The 17,341-nt window shown below is 41.3% G+C and overlaps 1 protein-coding gene across 4 annotated transcripts in view; it reads left to right on the top strand.

Annotated features, from left to right (window-relative positions):
• Positions 1–608: 608 nt before the first annotated feature.
• Positions 609–17,341, top strand: part of LOC126394519 (NADPH oxidase activator 1-like) — a 27,966-nt gene continuing 11,233 nt past the window's right edge. For 2 of the 4 annotated variants that reach the window (XM_050051367.1, XM_050051365.1), the window contains exons 1-12: positions 628–720; positions 1,309–1,514; positions 2,340–2,514; positions 2,645–2,727; positions 4,951–5,059; positions 7,793–7,927; positions 11,071–11,178; positions 11,283–11,342; positions 11,431–11,468; positions 11,600–11,738; positions 14,161–14,229; positions 14,610–14,694. In XM_050051367.1, coding sequence (XP_049907324.1) covers positions 2,341–2,514; positions 2,645–2,727; positions 4,951–5,059; positions 7,793–7,927; positions 11,071–11,178; positions 11,283–11,342; positions 11,431–11,468; positions 11,600–11,738; positions 14,161–14,229; positions 14,610–14,694 — 1,000 coding nt within the window. In that variant the 5' untranslated portion in view covers positions 628–720; positions 1,309–1,514; position 2,340. Of the gene's footprint in view, positions 721–1,308; positions 1,515–2,339; positions 2,515–2,644; positions 2,728–4,950; positions 5,060–7,792; positions 7,928–11,070; positions 11,179–11,282; positions 11,343–11,430; positions 11,469–11,599; positions 11,739–14,160; positions 14,230–14,609; positions 14,695–17,341 lie in introns of all 4 variants that reach the window. The other 2 variants (XM_050051366.1, XM_050051368.1) reach the window with 2 other exon arrangements.

Here is a 17,341-nt window from a genome sequence, read left to right as displayed (position 1 = left end):
GGGGGGCTGGAGCCTATCCCAGCTGACATCGGGCGAGAGGCAGGGTACACCCTGGACAGGTCGCCAGACTATTGCAGGGCTGACCCATAGAGACAAACAACCATTCACGCTCACATTCACACCTACGGACAATTTAGAGTTATCAATTAACCTAGTCCCCAATCTGCATGTCTTTGGACTGTGGGAGGAAGCCGGAGTGCCCGGAGAGAACCCACGCTGACACGGGGAGAACATGCAAACTCCGCACAGAAGGGCTCTCACACCCGGGATCGAACTGGCAACCCTCTTGCTGTGAGGCGAGAGTGCTAACCACCACACCACCGTGCCGCCCCGACACAGTTTCTGAATAGCATAATTATCAGTTCTTATAATTTGACCATTGAATTGATGGTGATACTGTACTTAACATTTTGAATGCAGGACTTTCACTTGTAAAGGAATATATCTATATTGTTGTACTACTGTGTTTACTTGAGTAAAGAATTTAAATACTATTTCCACCAATGGCTGTCAGGCTGTACTGCATTTGAGTTTTTGTGGTGGGCGGGGCCACAGTGTGGCTGTAGTACTCCACATTAACAACACAACCTGTGCAGCAGGTTGACTCACTGTGCTGTGAACTGGAAATAGCAAATCATTTCCTTGTTTCCTGTTTACATCATAACCATGTGTATACCCAACCAACTTTATCACTCTATGTTGGAAGAGCTGTGATTTCAGGTACGCTGAGTCATTTTTCTGTTGACTTCCATCTCTAAAATTGTAAAGTGTTGTCAAAGGTCACTCTGAATAGACTAATCAGGAAATCTATGGTGTAAACCCAAGAGAGTAACTCAAGGCTTCCTGCAGTGTGTTAACATGATATAATGACTCAGTATAATTAGACCTGTTTCAGAAACCTTAACCTCATTACGACACAGATAACACAGGATTTCACAGTCATGGAGTTTCTGTAATAGTATCTGGGTCAAATAACGCGTAGGACGAAAGCTTTACAATATGCTTTATTCTGGTCGTGAATTAGAGAAGCTTTACCACGCAAGACAACAGAGGGCTAGAAATTTGGGGTTTTTACAAAATACCATTGACAGTCAGTTTGCTACATTTTTCTGTGATTTAGAGGTTACCTGACATGATGTGAGTGATTGCACTAAAGCATCTGCTGTAAGAAATCCATGTTCTAAACTAGTTTGAACACAAGATCCCAATGGGAGATGGATCCCCAGGGGGTTATTAGTTAAGACAGGGTTAATCAAATCCTGTTTGACTAGTATGTGTTAACTGCCTGTCTACGTGCCTCACCCACAGGTGAATTCCTGAGCCTGCGTGCCTCTGTGGGTCCTATCAGGGAATATGGATGGAGGACTTCCTTGTAACAGCAGGGAGGAGACTCTTGAGGAGGCCTGTTTCACTCACTCTTATTTCCCTGTTTGCAGAGTGAGGACTGGAAGGGCAGCAGGCACTGAGCTGGACACTGACTGAACTCTCACCGGCCTTTTGTTCAGGAGCAAAAGGTAAGCAGTGTGACTGTGGAGGATGTGTTAAGTTACTCTGGTAGACTACGCAGCTTGTATAAACTGAGCTGAACAGGTGCAGATAGGCACTGGGAAGATACAAGGAAGTATTCCGGGAAAATTGTGCAGAACGTTACTGATTAACATCAGCTCAGTTTCTCTGTAGGTTTGTAATGTTACAATGTATCTATAATCTAACATGTAGTTTTCCCTACACATGTGTCTGTCAGTCTGATTTGGTGTCTATCACATTTAGTAACATTTCCAGCAAACTCAGTAATCTGCATATATAACCACTGGGCCTATGTTGATCAATCTTTAAACAATTATGCTTAAGAAAGCCCCTAAGAGCCAACATTTACATAGAAAAATACGACAACTGTCACAAAATTTAATGAGGTTTGCAAAACATATGTAATTTACATTTTTAAAGGTAATTTTATTTGTGTAAAATCTTACTATTTCCTTATCCAATTGCCAGCTTATCTATTATTACTGTAACTTCAATTAGTAGCCCAGGTTACTATTTGCTTAAAGCACTGAACTTAATGGGTCCATAACTGGAACAGTCTTTAATTCGTTTATTCGTATGAATATTACTTGTTTAAAAATAAAAAAAGAACTGCTTGGCAACCAGACCAGGCACCTGATTGAGACAGGCCTTTATTTGTCAAAATGAATAAACACACTGGGCTAGTAGAGGGGACTGGGCGCTTAACTGGGACTAGGATTTTAAGTGAAGTTTTATGGCAATTACATGAAAATGTATGAATAATGAGAAATGTTTTTTCTGTATGCTGCGCTTTTATTTTCTTCCATGTCCAGAATGCTTTACACTGAGTTACTGCGGTTATGGGACGAGGCGGTGCAGGCAGCAGACGCCAAGGACTGGGAGGGGGCTCTGTCCAAACTGGAGCAGATCAGTGAACCCAATTCTCGCATTACGTTCAACACTGCCTCAGCTCACCTGGTCCTGGGACAGCTGGACCTGGCCCTGCAGGTCTGTGTGTTGTCTGTATTGTTGGATAATTGTTGGAGGGAGACACTGGAATTTCTGTCAATACTCCATTTTGTTATATTATTATAACTTCCATGACAAAGCTTTGCCTTTTCCCCTCTCTGATGTCCAGGCCTTAGACCTCACCATTGCCAAGGATGAACGTCTTGCTGTTGGTTTCTTCCAGAGAGCAGCAGTGATGATGCAGATCAACAGGTGGGAGACAGCACCCTGTCCCAAATACTGACTTACAGTCTATACTGCATTAAAGACAGACTAAGTAACTTTTGAAACCACTGTGACACCTTGTTTTAGAATGTCACACATAATGCTGATCAACTTACTCAAGAGAAGCTTGGAATATAAAGGGAAATCAGTCTGCTATCATCCTGCCATCGTAACTGCTGTTTACTAAAAGGTGCATCGTTGTGGTCACATGAAATTATATTGTTGCCTCCTTGTTGTGATGTAATTCCAACTCAGTCTCACACCCAAGTCGTCGAAAACCAGCGCTTGGTCAGTGACTTACAGCTTTGGACACAAATAAAAAAGCCAATCTTTCATTTCAGAATGATGTGCAGCTGGTCACTGTTTATGTTTAATGGCGACTGGTGGCATCAGGGGGAAATGCAGCGGGACAGTCCGAGAAAGGCGGACAGGAGGGGTGGTGGATGGGTCCTGCAACCACCGACTTTCACTCAAGAGACTGGCATTTGCCTCCCGTGTGACTGTAAAGCAAAACCCTATTTTTTTGTCCTAAACCCAACCACGTGCATGTGTCAGCAATACGTAACCACATGTGTTTGTTGCTGAAGGAAAAAAATGACAATTCTCAGTGTTTTACTGACATAGTGCGGTACAAACAGACAATGCATGCAACAGGCTTAAATTGACACGGTGTCCCAGAACATCAACAACCAACGCACCCAGGGTACCTTGCATGCCATATGTCGAGGTGGAAAGTCCATGACCAAATGTTGAAATGTGACGAGGTTGGAGTGAGAATGTGTTAGTAATTCCTGTTAAAACAGGGAAGTGATGGATCAGGCTGTCAGTTGCAGTTTGATTTGATAAGACGGCAGACAGGATGGGTTGTTGGTAATGTACTGATGTCTTGATTGGTTGGACTTTGTAGTTAGACCATCGAGGTATTGACAAATGGTTTGAAATTTTAGGAAATAGGCTTATTTGACTTCTTGGTGAGAGTAAGATGAGTGATCTCATATCTGCACTGTAAATGTGAGAACCAGCAGTTGGTTAGCTTAACTTGGCATAACGACTGGAAACATGTTCTGTCCAAAGGTGACAGTTTCTGCCCAACAGCAACTCCAAAGCTCCCTAATTAACATGTAGGCCTAATATCTAAGCAGCAACCTCTGGGCCTGAAAAATGAAGCCAATTTAAGTGCCAAAAACTGTAGTTCCTCTGACGACCACTTGAGGCTGGCTCCAAGAGCAAGTCAGTCCCCATAGACCCCCATTTTAAAATGCCCAACTTAACAGCAGAAAAAACATGTTTACAGTACAAAAAAACTAAAGAGTCAAACATTCAGTTTTTCCAGTAAGTACATTTTGCTTTACTAACAAGCCTGTTTTGTTTTGTTTTTTGCTAGTGAAAATTAGCATTAGCATTATCACTGTTAACCATAGCTGTAAATGCACCATGATAACCAAGGGGTTGGGGTTGGCTCCATCCTCTCATCCAAATGTAGTCCATCCAAAAATCCAAGATGGCACCAGCCAAAATGACTTACATTGTAAAAGAGACATCTGTAAATCAGTGGATAAATTTATTTTGAGTGTCACAACCCCCACAAAATGAATTGTTTTCCAACTAGGATTTGATCCATTCAAAAGTCTAGAAGAGATTTAATCATTTTTTCCCCATTCAAGTTTGCGTAGGGCTAAACCGGAACCTAGCTGATCTGACCTTAAATCCAGGTCATTTTATAGCCAGGAAGTTGAACTTTTGGCTTCATGCATCACTGAGCAACTTTTCAAGGAATGAACGGGGCCCACCCTTCAACGTCCTATCCATTTTTTGAATACATCTAAGTCTAAAACAGGAGTCCACAAACCAATAGGGGACATCATGGTGGCTATGACTATTACTTTATACAGTCTATATTAATATCTCATTTGTTTGATCCATAAAAAACAAAGTGTAAATAAATGTCACATTGTGGTTTTATCTGTAATTATGTGCTGGAATGCTGTTTTGGCTGGGCACTCTCACTTACTTTTCATCACTTTGAGGTTGCCAGGCAACCAGCGTAGACTGCATGACGAACAAAAAGTCTGACCCCTAACACCCCACAAAGTACGTTTTTTGTAGAAAGCTTTTCTTGTTTATTTTTGAAAATGTGCTGTTTTTTTAATCCCTTCCTGTCCAACTCTGAGTTTGTCTGTTTGCCTGTTTGTGCGTCGCTTGTCTCTCCAGGCTGGAAGAGGCTCTGTCAGACTGTATCTGGGCACAGAAGCATATGAGAGGAAACATGGTCATTGACTACAGACAGCTGGGACTGCGATTCAAACTCTACAGCTGGCAGGTCTGACATTCAGCCTCACACACACATACACACTGTGCTATACACCTGCATTCACACAGGGAAGCGTCAGCCTCCAGCATGTTTCCTCTGACACAATACAATGAAATAAAAAGAAAATCCAATCCCATGAGTTCTGTCTGTGCTGAGGAATGAAAACGCAACAAACTGTGCTTTGTCATCACTTCCATTGTGCAGTTCAAACGTCGCATACACCTGGAAGCTAACAAAGCCTCATTGATGGAGGCTGAAGAAGAGGTTACACAACTTCACATATTTCTCACAGTACAGATTAGACATGCTCAAGCTTCCCGCAGATAATGCACCTGTGCTCAGTAGCAGCTAAACTATGGCTTAGTCCAGCTAATGTGCTTACAACCAGGCTAATGTGACTATCAGTGTGAGAAATCATATCACATTATCAGACACACTCAGCATCATCTATCTGCGATACGATGGAAATGATAGCCCAAAGTTTATGTAAACTACATGACAGCTCCACTGGTTGTCAAGGAAATCCGATGAACTCAATTGAATCTGGAGCAACATTCTGATGGGAATCCACACTATCATGCATGATGATGGTAATGATGATTATAATGATGGGACACAAAGGTAAAACAATGGTTTGTAGATTGAATAAAGGTTCATGTGATTGGTGGTAAATGGCAGCCAAGTTTTCAGAAGGAAATGTTACATACAAGTAAATGTTACATATGCATGTTTCATAGTATCTAAAGTGAGATAGTATCTATGCATAGTATATAGGCTGACTTGGCCTGTTTGGGTACCAAACATTGATGTTTTGTAGTGACCAGTTGCTGCCTTTCCAGCAGGGACAGTGTCATGAAAGCAGTAGTTGCACATTTTCTATTGCATATAACATTGTTGAAAGTTTACAGCTTCAAACTAGAGACCTTGGGCATTCAGAGGATGGATGACTCTCAAAGGTATATTGACAATAAAGGGGTTCCTGAGCAGTTTCCAGAGCAGAAGTGCTCTCTATCCGATCACCGAAAAATCCAGTTCTTACAGAAATCTCCAAATGTCAAAAGCTTTTGATACCAAATCACAGCATGTTTTTTCTATTATGTTCCTAAAGGTCTTGGTGTATTCATGTGGTATTTTGGAGGGATTTTTGACAAATTTTCTCAATTCTCCAGTGGTAAAAAATTGTAAAATTTAGCACACAATCTGTGTAACATCATGTACATCCAAGAATGAACTCGCTACGATTGTGACAATGGCAAGTAAAATAGTTGGCAAGCCACAAAAGCCCTTGACCCAACTCTTTACAGAAAGGACGAGGAAGAAAGTGAGGCGTGCCTTGGCAGATAGCTCCCACCCTCTCTTTAGCCAGTTTGAGAACTTGAGCTCTGGGAGGTGCTACAGAGTCTGTCTGGAAACTAAAAATGTATTTAAGAAGTCCTTCATCCCAAGAACCATAAGTATCATTAACTCAATAAAGCGACTGATGAGTGTTAAACCACAGTTGGACAATGAGCTGATTTAACGTGATTAGGTGTTTTGTAATGACTTTAAATGCTTGTGTGACTGACTAACTCACTATTTGTCTGCTTTTTACAATGCTGTCTATGGTGGACATTCTATTCTATTCTATTCTATTCTATTCTATTCTATTCTATTCTATTCTATTCTATGCTATGCTATTCTATTCTATTGTACTCTAAAAATGGTATCAACCCCAAAATTGCTACAACAACTTAGGATGTTAGAATGGTCGTCATATACTCTATACTATATGCTCTAAGCCCCTGTACAAACTTTTAAAGTTTAAATAGACATCAAACCAAACACAATGCTTGTTATAGATTCATGACGCGCAAAAACTTGACACACAGTGCTGAGCTGCATCTCAAATTAATCTCCAAGTTCCCTGCTTTCAGATGATATACCACTTCAATGGGGCATTTAGTGTTTTCCTTCTATCTCCCACTACAGATCCCCCTGTTCCCTCTAAAAACACAAAAAATGGTCTATTGTGGGTCTCAGAGGGTTAAATATTCATGGCTCATAATGTTCAAATATCCTAAATTAACACAAACCACGTATATTTTGGAACATATCAGATATTGGCGTTAAGTCATTATTATTTGAATGATCAGTTAAGAGCTCTGTAGCTGAGACACATTCTTCCTCAGTAGAGTGACAGACTCTCAGTTGCTGGCATGTCTCCATCAGTGACAGAGCAGCTATTGTTTCGCTGCCATCACAGGAGAGCAATTCCACGGAAGAGGAGTGACAGTTAACGACTGAACAAACTGAACCGGAGCACTTAGTAAATATAAATAATCCAGACACCAAAGTTTGACAATTTCCTTTACACAATAGAAAGGATAAATAATGCACTGTGCTACATTTCTCTATGTTATTCTTCAAGGTGGAAAAACTTGTGAAATTGGCACTGGTCTCTGGCTATTTAAATCACAGACCCAACAGAAGCATCTCATGCACAGACTTGTCACCTTGGTGAATACTTGAATAATGATGCTGCTTTTTAGCCTTTGTAGTTCCGTCCTCCAGTGTCTTAAAGCTTCAGTGCGTGGGGAGGGTTTGTACCAAATCCAGAGAGTTTGGAAAGACAGAAACATTTGTTATCATTGAATCATTGCTACTGGCCCCTGCACAGTTTGTTGTGTTAAATGATGCAAAGATATCAGCAAAGATAACATGAATATTTATGCTATGGTTCTGAAATTGTGATGTGTCCCCTAGGTATTATATAATGCAGCAGCTGTGTACTGTCGGATGGGCCAGTGGGAGCGGGCCAGGGAGGTCCTGCTGTCAGCCTCCCAGGAGAGAGGAGGAGGGCGAGGGGGACAATTAGAGGCAGCTTTGGACAGTGTCCTGGTGAGTGTCCCAACTTTCACAACAGACTGCAGAGATCATGACACAGACTTTGGTGATAAATTTCCAAAGTCAACTGCCCCTGCATTGTTTAACATAAGCATGTTTGTTGTTTGCATTTCTGCCATTGCCATACTTGATGTCCTAACAAGGATAGAAAGATGAGAATGATTCTCCAAAGTTGTGCCCACCCTCACTGTGCTTTAAAGACACAATGAAATGGAAACTTGAACTTGCTGTGAACAGTGAATCATTGGCTGTGCTCCATTTGGCCATGCTTGTGTGCCACTCACCAGGCACCTAGAGGCGAGAGCAGTGAAACCCATTTATCTTAAGTGCAGATGCTAAATGCTGCAGCAGGTATGTATGATGTATGATACACTTATTGAACTACAAAGGTAAATATTAGGACGGGCAAAATTATGAAACTGTTAAACCAATGTCTGTTGAGCCAGGATCACTGCTGCCAAACTTTAATTTCATCTGGAACTGGCCAAACTATATTCTGTATTGGCTGGTGGCTTAATGGAGTGGGTTATCCATTTATTGCAGGGTTGTTGGCAAGACTCCACATCTCCACATGCCGAGTGTCCTTAAAGGTACAGTTGGTCCATGCAAATTAAGTGGTGCGAGGTTGAAAAATCTGAACTTCAGCGACCAATTCACGCCATGATAGCCAAGCATTAATTTCCTGAGTATAAAGCCAAGGACCTACCATTCATTCATCGATTAAGTGTTTTCAGACTTATACGACCTGAGGTATTCACAAGTATGAAGTGAGTTAACATAAAATATTCTAGTGTTTAAACTTGCATGAGTAACGCAATGCAAAAATTCGCATCGCGTTTGGTGTGAACACCACTCATGGCAATCTCCCCGGCTGAGCTGTAACATAAGCTAGCTCAGTGGTGCTAGGTGAGCTTGCACTAGATGCATGCAATGATATGGTCGGCATGTGTACTTTGGTGAGAGAAAATAGCTCAGCCAAGGGGGGGTGCCATTAATGTTTACATCGCTGTCACGAGCATGGGTCTCTCATCCATGACTACATGCATGCTTCTTCCTGTGCAGAGATATGGTTGACAGGTATATAATTAGAAGAGAGGGTAGACATCTCTACAGCTGATATCTCCAACACTCTGCAGCTCACACCAAAACAATATAGACTAATAAATAGCACTACGGGTCAGAGGAAAATTAGGCACTCTCTTTAAGCATGCTCTTAAAGCAGTGGTTGTCAAACATTCTTGATTGATGTGTACCCCTTTGAAATATTTTTTCAGCTGAGTACCCAACGCGTTCTCATCCCAATTCGTCAAATAGCACCGCTTTGTTAGTGGACCTAAATACAGTAAAAATATACACTCACTGAAAATATGACATGCTAGGTACACTTCTGTCTCAGTTTTGGACGTTCACAGACAGCTTCTCAATTGACTTTCAAAATACACTTCCATTTTCACAGGAAAAGTACAGTTTCTGCCCGTTACATGCATACAGTCTTTTATAAAAAAAGAGGAAAAAAAACTACTTAAAAGACACTTCCTTTTTAAGTTTATTTCTTTACGCTTAGACAACAAAACATCATGGCTTGGCATAAAATAAGTATGGTTCTTACCAACTAACGTCACATACGTATGTCATTACTGTAGCATGCTTTGCATACTATACTAGCACTCTTTGTTGATATTTGGTTTCACACAGGAAGCGAAGAGCAGAGTTTGTTTGACCCATCCACCTCCCCTCCCACCTGCCCTATAGGCACTTTCTTGCTCTTTATACTATAGTGCCGCCGACCAGTGTGTTTCATAACACCAGGTGCCTGTAGGTGTCAGTATTTCCAAGGACATCCACTGACAAAACAGTGGAATTTGAGAAGTTCAGTTGTTGCGTAGGTATCTTATGCCGAGAGTTGGGAGTGAGAGCGGGCTGGAGTACCATCTGTCCAGTATAAAACATTTTTGGTAGAAACGCACAGTGAACAAACATAAACATGACTGTGATTGCGTTTTTTGCAGTTCTCCAAAGTACTGCTAGGGGTACCCATATACACCCATTTGAGAAACACTGTTTAAAGAAGTCCTATTCTTCTGCCATCTCTATCAGAACAATCAGCGTTCTTCTTGTGAGATGGCTTTTTTCTGACTTTTATTTATTTAGGGAGGTTTCACTGAGAGCCCAGCTCTCATGTGGAATGTCCTGACCACTACAGTCTGACCTGCTCCATTGGTGCAGTGGGGGTTGGTGATAATGAATGAGGGGCACTGCTGTTTCACTTTCCCCCAGTCAGATTTAAAGGAGATAAAACTGGTCTCGCTCTAGCCTTTAGGTCACTACTACCAACCGTAGAATGATATCTCACTGCCCTAACACCCACTCCAATAACCTGTTTCAATATAACTGCATCATAGGAAGTAGAGGGGCCATTTCATTGTGTCTTTAAGTGATAACTTAAGGTCAGTATTTTGTAGATCTTCATGGCAAAGGCTAAGGCTATAGTTATACTGATAAAACTGTTAAACAACTGTCTCACAAAGCAATACAGATCGTTTAGGTCAGAGCTGACTCTAAAAATAAAAATAGCTCAAAATGAAATGTATTGCTCCTCTTGTGGCTTTTTTCTAAATATTTTTAAAATTCGGGCGACATGGAGGTACAGTGTTTCGAATTGTTGCCTCACAGCAAGAGGGTTCCTGGTTTGAAACTGGGATGGTGGATTCAAACCCAGGGTGAGAGAGCCCTTCTGTGTGGAGTCTGCATGCTCTCTGTGTGTCAGCGTGGGTTTTCTCCGGGTACTCCGGCTTCCCATGCGGTTTAGAGCTAGGGTTAGGGTGACTCTACATTGGCTGTAGGTGTGAATGTGAGTGTGAATGGGTGTCTGTCTCTATGTGTCAGGTCTGTGATAGTCTAGCGATTTGTTCAGGGTGTAACCCGCCTCTCGCCCAAAGTCAGCTGGGAGAGGCTCTGGCCGCCCCATGACCCCCAACAGGATAAACAGTTACAGAAAATGAGTGAATGAATGAATTCTTAAAATTCTCTACTAAAAATAATGATCTTGTAACTCTAAAAATTAAAGCCACTTGTGAAACAGTTCAAACTGTTTATATGTGCGCACAATCATCATCTTTGTATCTCTTGAACAACAGAGGGGAGAGGTCCTGGCCCCTCTCCAGGTGCCCGAGAACGTGGTGTTTCGTCCCAGTAAACAAGATGTGGAGCAGCTGAAGCAAAGAGACTTCCTGGGCAAAGCAAAGGTAGAGTGTCCTCATGGGGATTGCTGTGTCATAAGTGTATGGTAAGATGCTCAAATACCAAAACGTTGCAGAACAATAGTAAAAGTAAGATGCTCTGCTTGCAGGTGATTTCCTCCATGATTCCCAATGATGATTTTGGAGGCTTTGAACCTCTGAGGATGCAAGTAAGAACAACCACAGTGTCAGCATGATTAAATATATTGTCAGTAATCCCGTTTGCTTACTTTGCTAACATCACTCTCTTCACCACAGAAACCTGGTTTCTATGAGCCCAAGATGGATGGAGCTCAGTGAGTATTACCAGGCACACAGGAATACTATTAACCAGAGCTGGTGATAAGCTAATACTACTAATGAACAACATATTACAGTAAACATTTTGTAGATGTATGACTGATTTTGTCTTTTCACCACCTGTAAGGGAGTCTCGATACATGCGCATGCGGACCCCATACATGGCTCGAGGCGAGGGACAGCTGACTGTGCCAGGTGGGGCAATGGTGTTCTTATTTGGCGATGAGGACAGGGATGGGATGGCAACTGTCATATATGATGGACAGGTGAGGAGACAGAGAATCTATAATCACCCAAGGTACAAATCTTATAGACTGATTTAAGAGTTGTATTTGTTTTTTTGTATGTCTTGAGAAAAATCATAGTTTCTCTTCTGGAGATTATATATAAGATCAGGAGTTTTGAAGCTGCATTAAAAAATTTTTTTGGTACAGCAGAACAAGCGGAAAACATTGATGTATAAAGAGAACTCGACACAGCATTGGATGCAGGGCCCTGTTAATTCCTGTGAAAGTTGCTCAGTGGTGCATGAAGCCAAAAAAGTTTAAAGTCTCAGGCATAAAATTACCCAAATTTTCCAAATTGCGGGCTCATAGAGCAAGTGCTCTAGAGACTTTTGCCAGTCGACCTAATGTGTGGTTCAGCCCCCTGCTATCTTGAATGGGGATAAAATGATTTAATCATACAGCTCTTCATGACTTTTGAGTTGTTATTGGACCTAATGCATCAAATCCTGATTGTGAAATGAGTCATTTTGCGGGAATTGTGGCACTGAAAAAATGTATCCACTGATTTACAGATGTCGCTTTCACAATGTAGTCTATGAGAAAAAGTCTTTTTAGGCCCAATGGCATGACATGACAGACCCGAATGTCATAAATCCACTGTTAAGCCCTATGTCAAATTGGCATCAATGCCTGACACTGTTCATTGGCTGAAAACACATTTACATCTTATGACCTTATAAACTGAACATGGTAGCAAACAGTTGCCTATATTGGCTACTGTACAGATCCAGCAGACATGGAGCAACATTAGCGTTCGTTTGTGTCCACTTGATGAATGTGAGTCCAATATTAACTCTTCTTTTAGCCCTGCTTTGGTCTCCACCAAATCTTGGGGGCAATAACTGTATCTTTAGCTGCTTAATGCTCCACTATGTTCACTAGCTAGCTGCTATCAATGCCCGTCTGCTGTTTGGTGGAGGGGTCTGCAGAGTTGGTGGTAATTTGTAATGATGTTTTTAAAGCTTTAAATTCAGTTTAAAATGAAGTTTTCTTTCTTATGTGCTGATCTAGCTACATGAGTCCACAGTTGTTCAGTTGCTAGATTATATTTTATGTGAAATGATGTGTTTGAAGTTGCCCCCCCTCCAAAAAAGAATGTATGAATGCATTAGTGAAACTTGCAGATTCTCTGTGAGTTCTCCATTTAACAAAAAGATCAAATCACCAAATCACCTCCAAAAGAAAATTTTGACTGACCACCAAAAAAAAAAAAACCCAAACAAAAAGAAAAAACGAGATTTTTTTTTTACATTTGTAATTACTTAATTTTAATAAACAATTGAATTATTAGGTCATATTTAATATACATTTTATGCTAAGGGTGTACCCGGATGTGTATACATTATCTAGATTTGCATAGATAATGCTGATTTAGAAATCAGTACCATTAATTGGTACATAAACTGATACAGATGGCAGCTTTGTGTTATACCCCTACCTGCTCAACACTGAATAGAGAAGCATTTAGTAGCCACAGAGTCAGACACTTCCCTCAGGAGTTGGTAGAGACCAAACCAGAGTATGAACAGAGTGAATATTGAACTAAGGACCCTGACACACTAAGCCAACGGTCGACTGTCAGTCAACATCAGGACTTTGAAGAGCGTTCGTTCCTCGAGTCATCTGTTTTGACAATTTAACGAATTCAATCAATGTCTGAGCTGGTTGAGCCCTGTTGAGAGAAATCACTCTGATTGGCAGTTCAGCTCAGTGCATGAGAATGGAAGCAAGGAAAGTAAAATCAAGAGGGCGTGCGATCAAAATAACTTGTTATATTAGGTAAGGTTTTTCTTTTAGCCTTTGGGCTCTTTAGCAGAAATGGTTTCGTAATTGTTTGTTATTGTTCACTAGTGCAGAGTAAACATACTTTTTTCTTTGAACATTAAGTTGTGTTTTTAATGTGCTAACTGGCTCATCAGCGTCTTGAATCCATCTTGTCAGTCTTCTGGTTTTCCTCTCTGAATGATGAATACAGACTACCTGCTGCTATGGAGAGTTATTTCCCCTTACGTGGGTACAGATTGTATGTGCCAGTTTGTTGTTAGCCGTAGTCTCTGCGGTGTGTTCAAATGCAACTTTTTGGCCAAGACACAGGCGACATGAGGTGACGCAACAGTTGGCTTACATCACCACTTTTTGTTTGATGCCAGTTTGTTGTGTCTAAACCTTTACATTTCCCAGGTGGTCCAGGTGACTCCAAACGAATGAATGTTTTGCTAACAAATTTGACATATCAACCTTTAAGGCGATGGTATATGAATGTTGTGTTCACAACTTGTTTCTGCTGGCCTCCCCAAAAAAACACCAACGACACAATACTGAGACCCTGTTGGCTGGTGACAAAGCTGGTTGTTTTGTCTTTTATATTTCACTGTCTGATGTTCAATCCTTTACTTTTCAGAGAGGACTTCTGCCAGTGTCCCTGCTTGAGCCTGCAGATGTCAAGACGTCCAAAGGCAAAAAGGAGAATGTAATGTATTGTAATGTAGTGTTATAATGTTGGCCAATATATTTCAGGGTCATCTTGAGAGGAAACACACACTGGGCGTCAGCTTAGAGCTTTAATGGTGGCACTTCAGAGACAAAATTAGACTCATACTGAGCAGAGCTTTATCTCTGCTGCACCCCCCGAGACCAGCCAGCAAAACTGCTGTGTCAGGAAAAACACATGAAAAGGTTTTTAAAATGCCTGCTACAGTTAAGCCACTGAGCTGGAACAGTTACTATATTACTGTACTCCTTTCAACAAAAGATAAGTTTCCTGCTGGGAGATAATACTACAGGTTTTTTTCACCATTAGAAAAACAAAATGCTGTTTCACTGACCTTCTTGTCTCATCTTCTTCCACAGAGAGTTCCCAGTGGGATACCTCTCCCACCGGGACTCAAGCCACCCACTCGGCCACAGGCCCAGCCCAGCCCTGCTCCTCCTCGAGGTAAGAAAAAAAGAAAAAATTAATCACACTCCTCCCAGTCCTCCTACTTTACTTTCTCTAAAATCCTCCTGCCTCAAAAGAAGAAGAACTCTTGACCTTCTTTCCTCTGATCTGCTCCAGTAAGCACTTCTTTATTATAGCACATCATTCCAGGGTCAGGGCAATATTTTTTATGCATGTGTACTCCCTGGCACTGTGGCTTCATCTTCACTAGATAGTTGGTTATGATTTTTTAGTGCTGATACTTCGTTTCTGTCTGACATTTTGACAACTACTGGACAGACTGTCATTGCATTTGCTAGCTTTATTTTATGGGTCGCAAATTTCTTTGGACACTTCTTTGAAAAAGCTCATCATGTAGTTGTGTAATTACAACAAAAACAGAAATAAAGATCAGAGATAAAGATATGAGACAGCAACAGAGTTTGGTTAAAACTAACATATTGTTTGACTTTACAAACTTTATTCCCCATTTGTGCTGATTTGTTTGCTCACACGGGATCGTTCAGCTAACCTGTTGTACACTGACTTAAAGACTGGGTCAGTGGTTGTAAAGTAGGTGTTGTGCGGGTTGTCCTTCTGTCTGTCCATCCTCCCATTCTTGTGAACACAATATTTCAAAAACTTTTCAAATTTGGCACAAACATTCATCTGAACTCAGCAATTAACTGATTACATTTTGGTGGTCAAAGGTCAAGATCACTGTGACCTTGTCTGTCTCATTCTTGTAAATTCGATATCTCAAGAACACCTTGTGGGAATTTTTCCGAATTTGGCACAAATGTTCATTTGGACTCAATGATGAGCTGATAACATTTTGGTAGTCAAAAGTTGAGGTCAATGTGCCCTTGAAGCTGTCTCGTTCTTGTGAATATAATATCTCAAGAATACCTAATTTCTTTAAATTTGGTACAAACATCCACTTTGATTGTAGTGATTATAATTTGGTGGTCAAAGATCAAGGTCACTGTGACCCCGTCCATTGCATTCTCATGGACACTAATCCCAAGAACACCTTGAGGGAATTTCTTAAATTTTGACTCAAACGTCATGGGCTTGACAATGAACCAGTTAGAATTTGGTGGTCAAACACCAAGGTCACTGCGACCATGCGTCTGACTAATTCTCGTATTGTCAAGAAGGCGTGGAGGGAGTCTCCTTACATTTGGCACAAACGTCCACTTGGACTCAAGAACGCCTTATCTGACATATCTGAGTAGCAGATATGATGATATGATCTAACATGGGAGACATCTGGTCAGATACTGAATTGGTGACACAAATCACCAGTTCAGTTCGGGGGGCATTCATGCTTTCACAGACATGGATGTAAACTGTAAGTGTAACTTGACTGTTTCACAGAGGCATAAAACAAAGTTTCATCACACAAAAAGCAAGGTGACATATAGCAGGTTACATATTTATCCACAGTATGTTTTCAAGTCCAAAGGCACATTCCACCAATATTCAGGTTAGGTTAACTGGCGTCTCTGAAACTGCCCACAGGTCTGACTGGGAGCATAATTGTTGTCTGTCTCTATGACTGGCTAACCTGTGATTGCCTGGCAGTCTATCAAGGGTGTACCCTGCATCTTGCCCAGTGTCAGCTGTGATCGGCTTCACCCCCATTATGACCCTCAAAGGATGGTTTCAGGTTATTTTGTCCCCCATCACTGGGATTGAATTTGAATTAGGAGAGGATCTATTAATGTCCACTACAAATTCACAGCAAGCAAAAACAGTTTTAATGTATATGCAAGTGAGTATTGTTTGAAGACAGATTTGAAAAAACATGAACCTATCCTTTAAGCACTGCTCCTGTTAAAGCTGCTCAGCTCTGATCAAAACACTGACTGTGTAACGTGGACACAGTCACAGTAATGTCTGTCATCAGTTTGTGGACTGCCATTTTGAAGCCTCAAGCTTGGCCATCTTTGATTTGGGGGCCAGAAGTGACCATATTTGGTTGAGAGGGTGGAGCTAACCCTAAAGTTAGCTGTTAGCTTGATTAGCATGGTGCATTTTATTAACTGTAATAATGCTTATGCTATTTTTTGCTAGGCAAAACAGGTTTAAAACCATTAAAACCAAATGTACTTACTGGAAAAGCAGTGAACCGAAATAGAGACAGCTACCTAGCCTATACTCGGTGAATCTGGGGTGACACCATAGTTATGTTAACTAACTGTTGTCCATGTGGTTGCGACTTGTCAACAGACAGCACCCACCTGTCACTCAAAGCAGCCACGCCCTCCAAGACACATAACTTTAAAGGGATAGTTCGACATTTTGGCAAATTCGCCTATTGCCGTAATCCCTACAGTCATATGAGTAGGTACATTACCTTTAATTGTCAGTGCGTGCTGTTTGGGGCAGAGCTGCCCGCTGAAAAGGAGGTGAATGGTACAGGTCCCTCTCTCCCTCAAAACTAATCAAATACACCATCAAATGACTCCAAACCACTCTTGTGGACAACTCGTAGCTTACGCATTCACCACGCTATGAAATAATAATGTAATATTACGAGACAGAGTTGTTTTGAAGCCAAATGCAGAGCCGGAACTACATTCCAGACATACAGTACTTGCTGGGCGGAGTGATTTCAAACAGCGTATGTTTAGTGCAGTTACTCCCGTCATCAAAACAA

This window comes from Epinephelus moara, chromosome 8 (genome assembly GCF_006386435.1).
Source record: "Epinephelus moara isolate mb chromosome 8, YSFRI_EMoa_1.0, whole genome shotgun sequence".
NCBI classification, from domain to species: Eukaryota; Metazoa; Chordata; class Actinopteri; order Perciformes; family Serranidae; genus Epinephelus; species Epinephelus moara.
The sequence above is the reverse complement of the archived record's forward strand: the minus strand, read 5'-3'. Positions and strand labels throughout refer to the sequence as shown.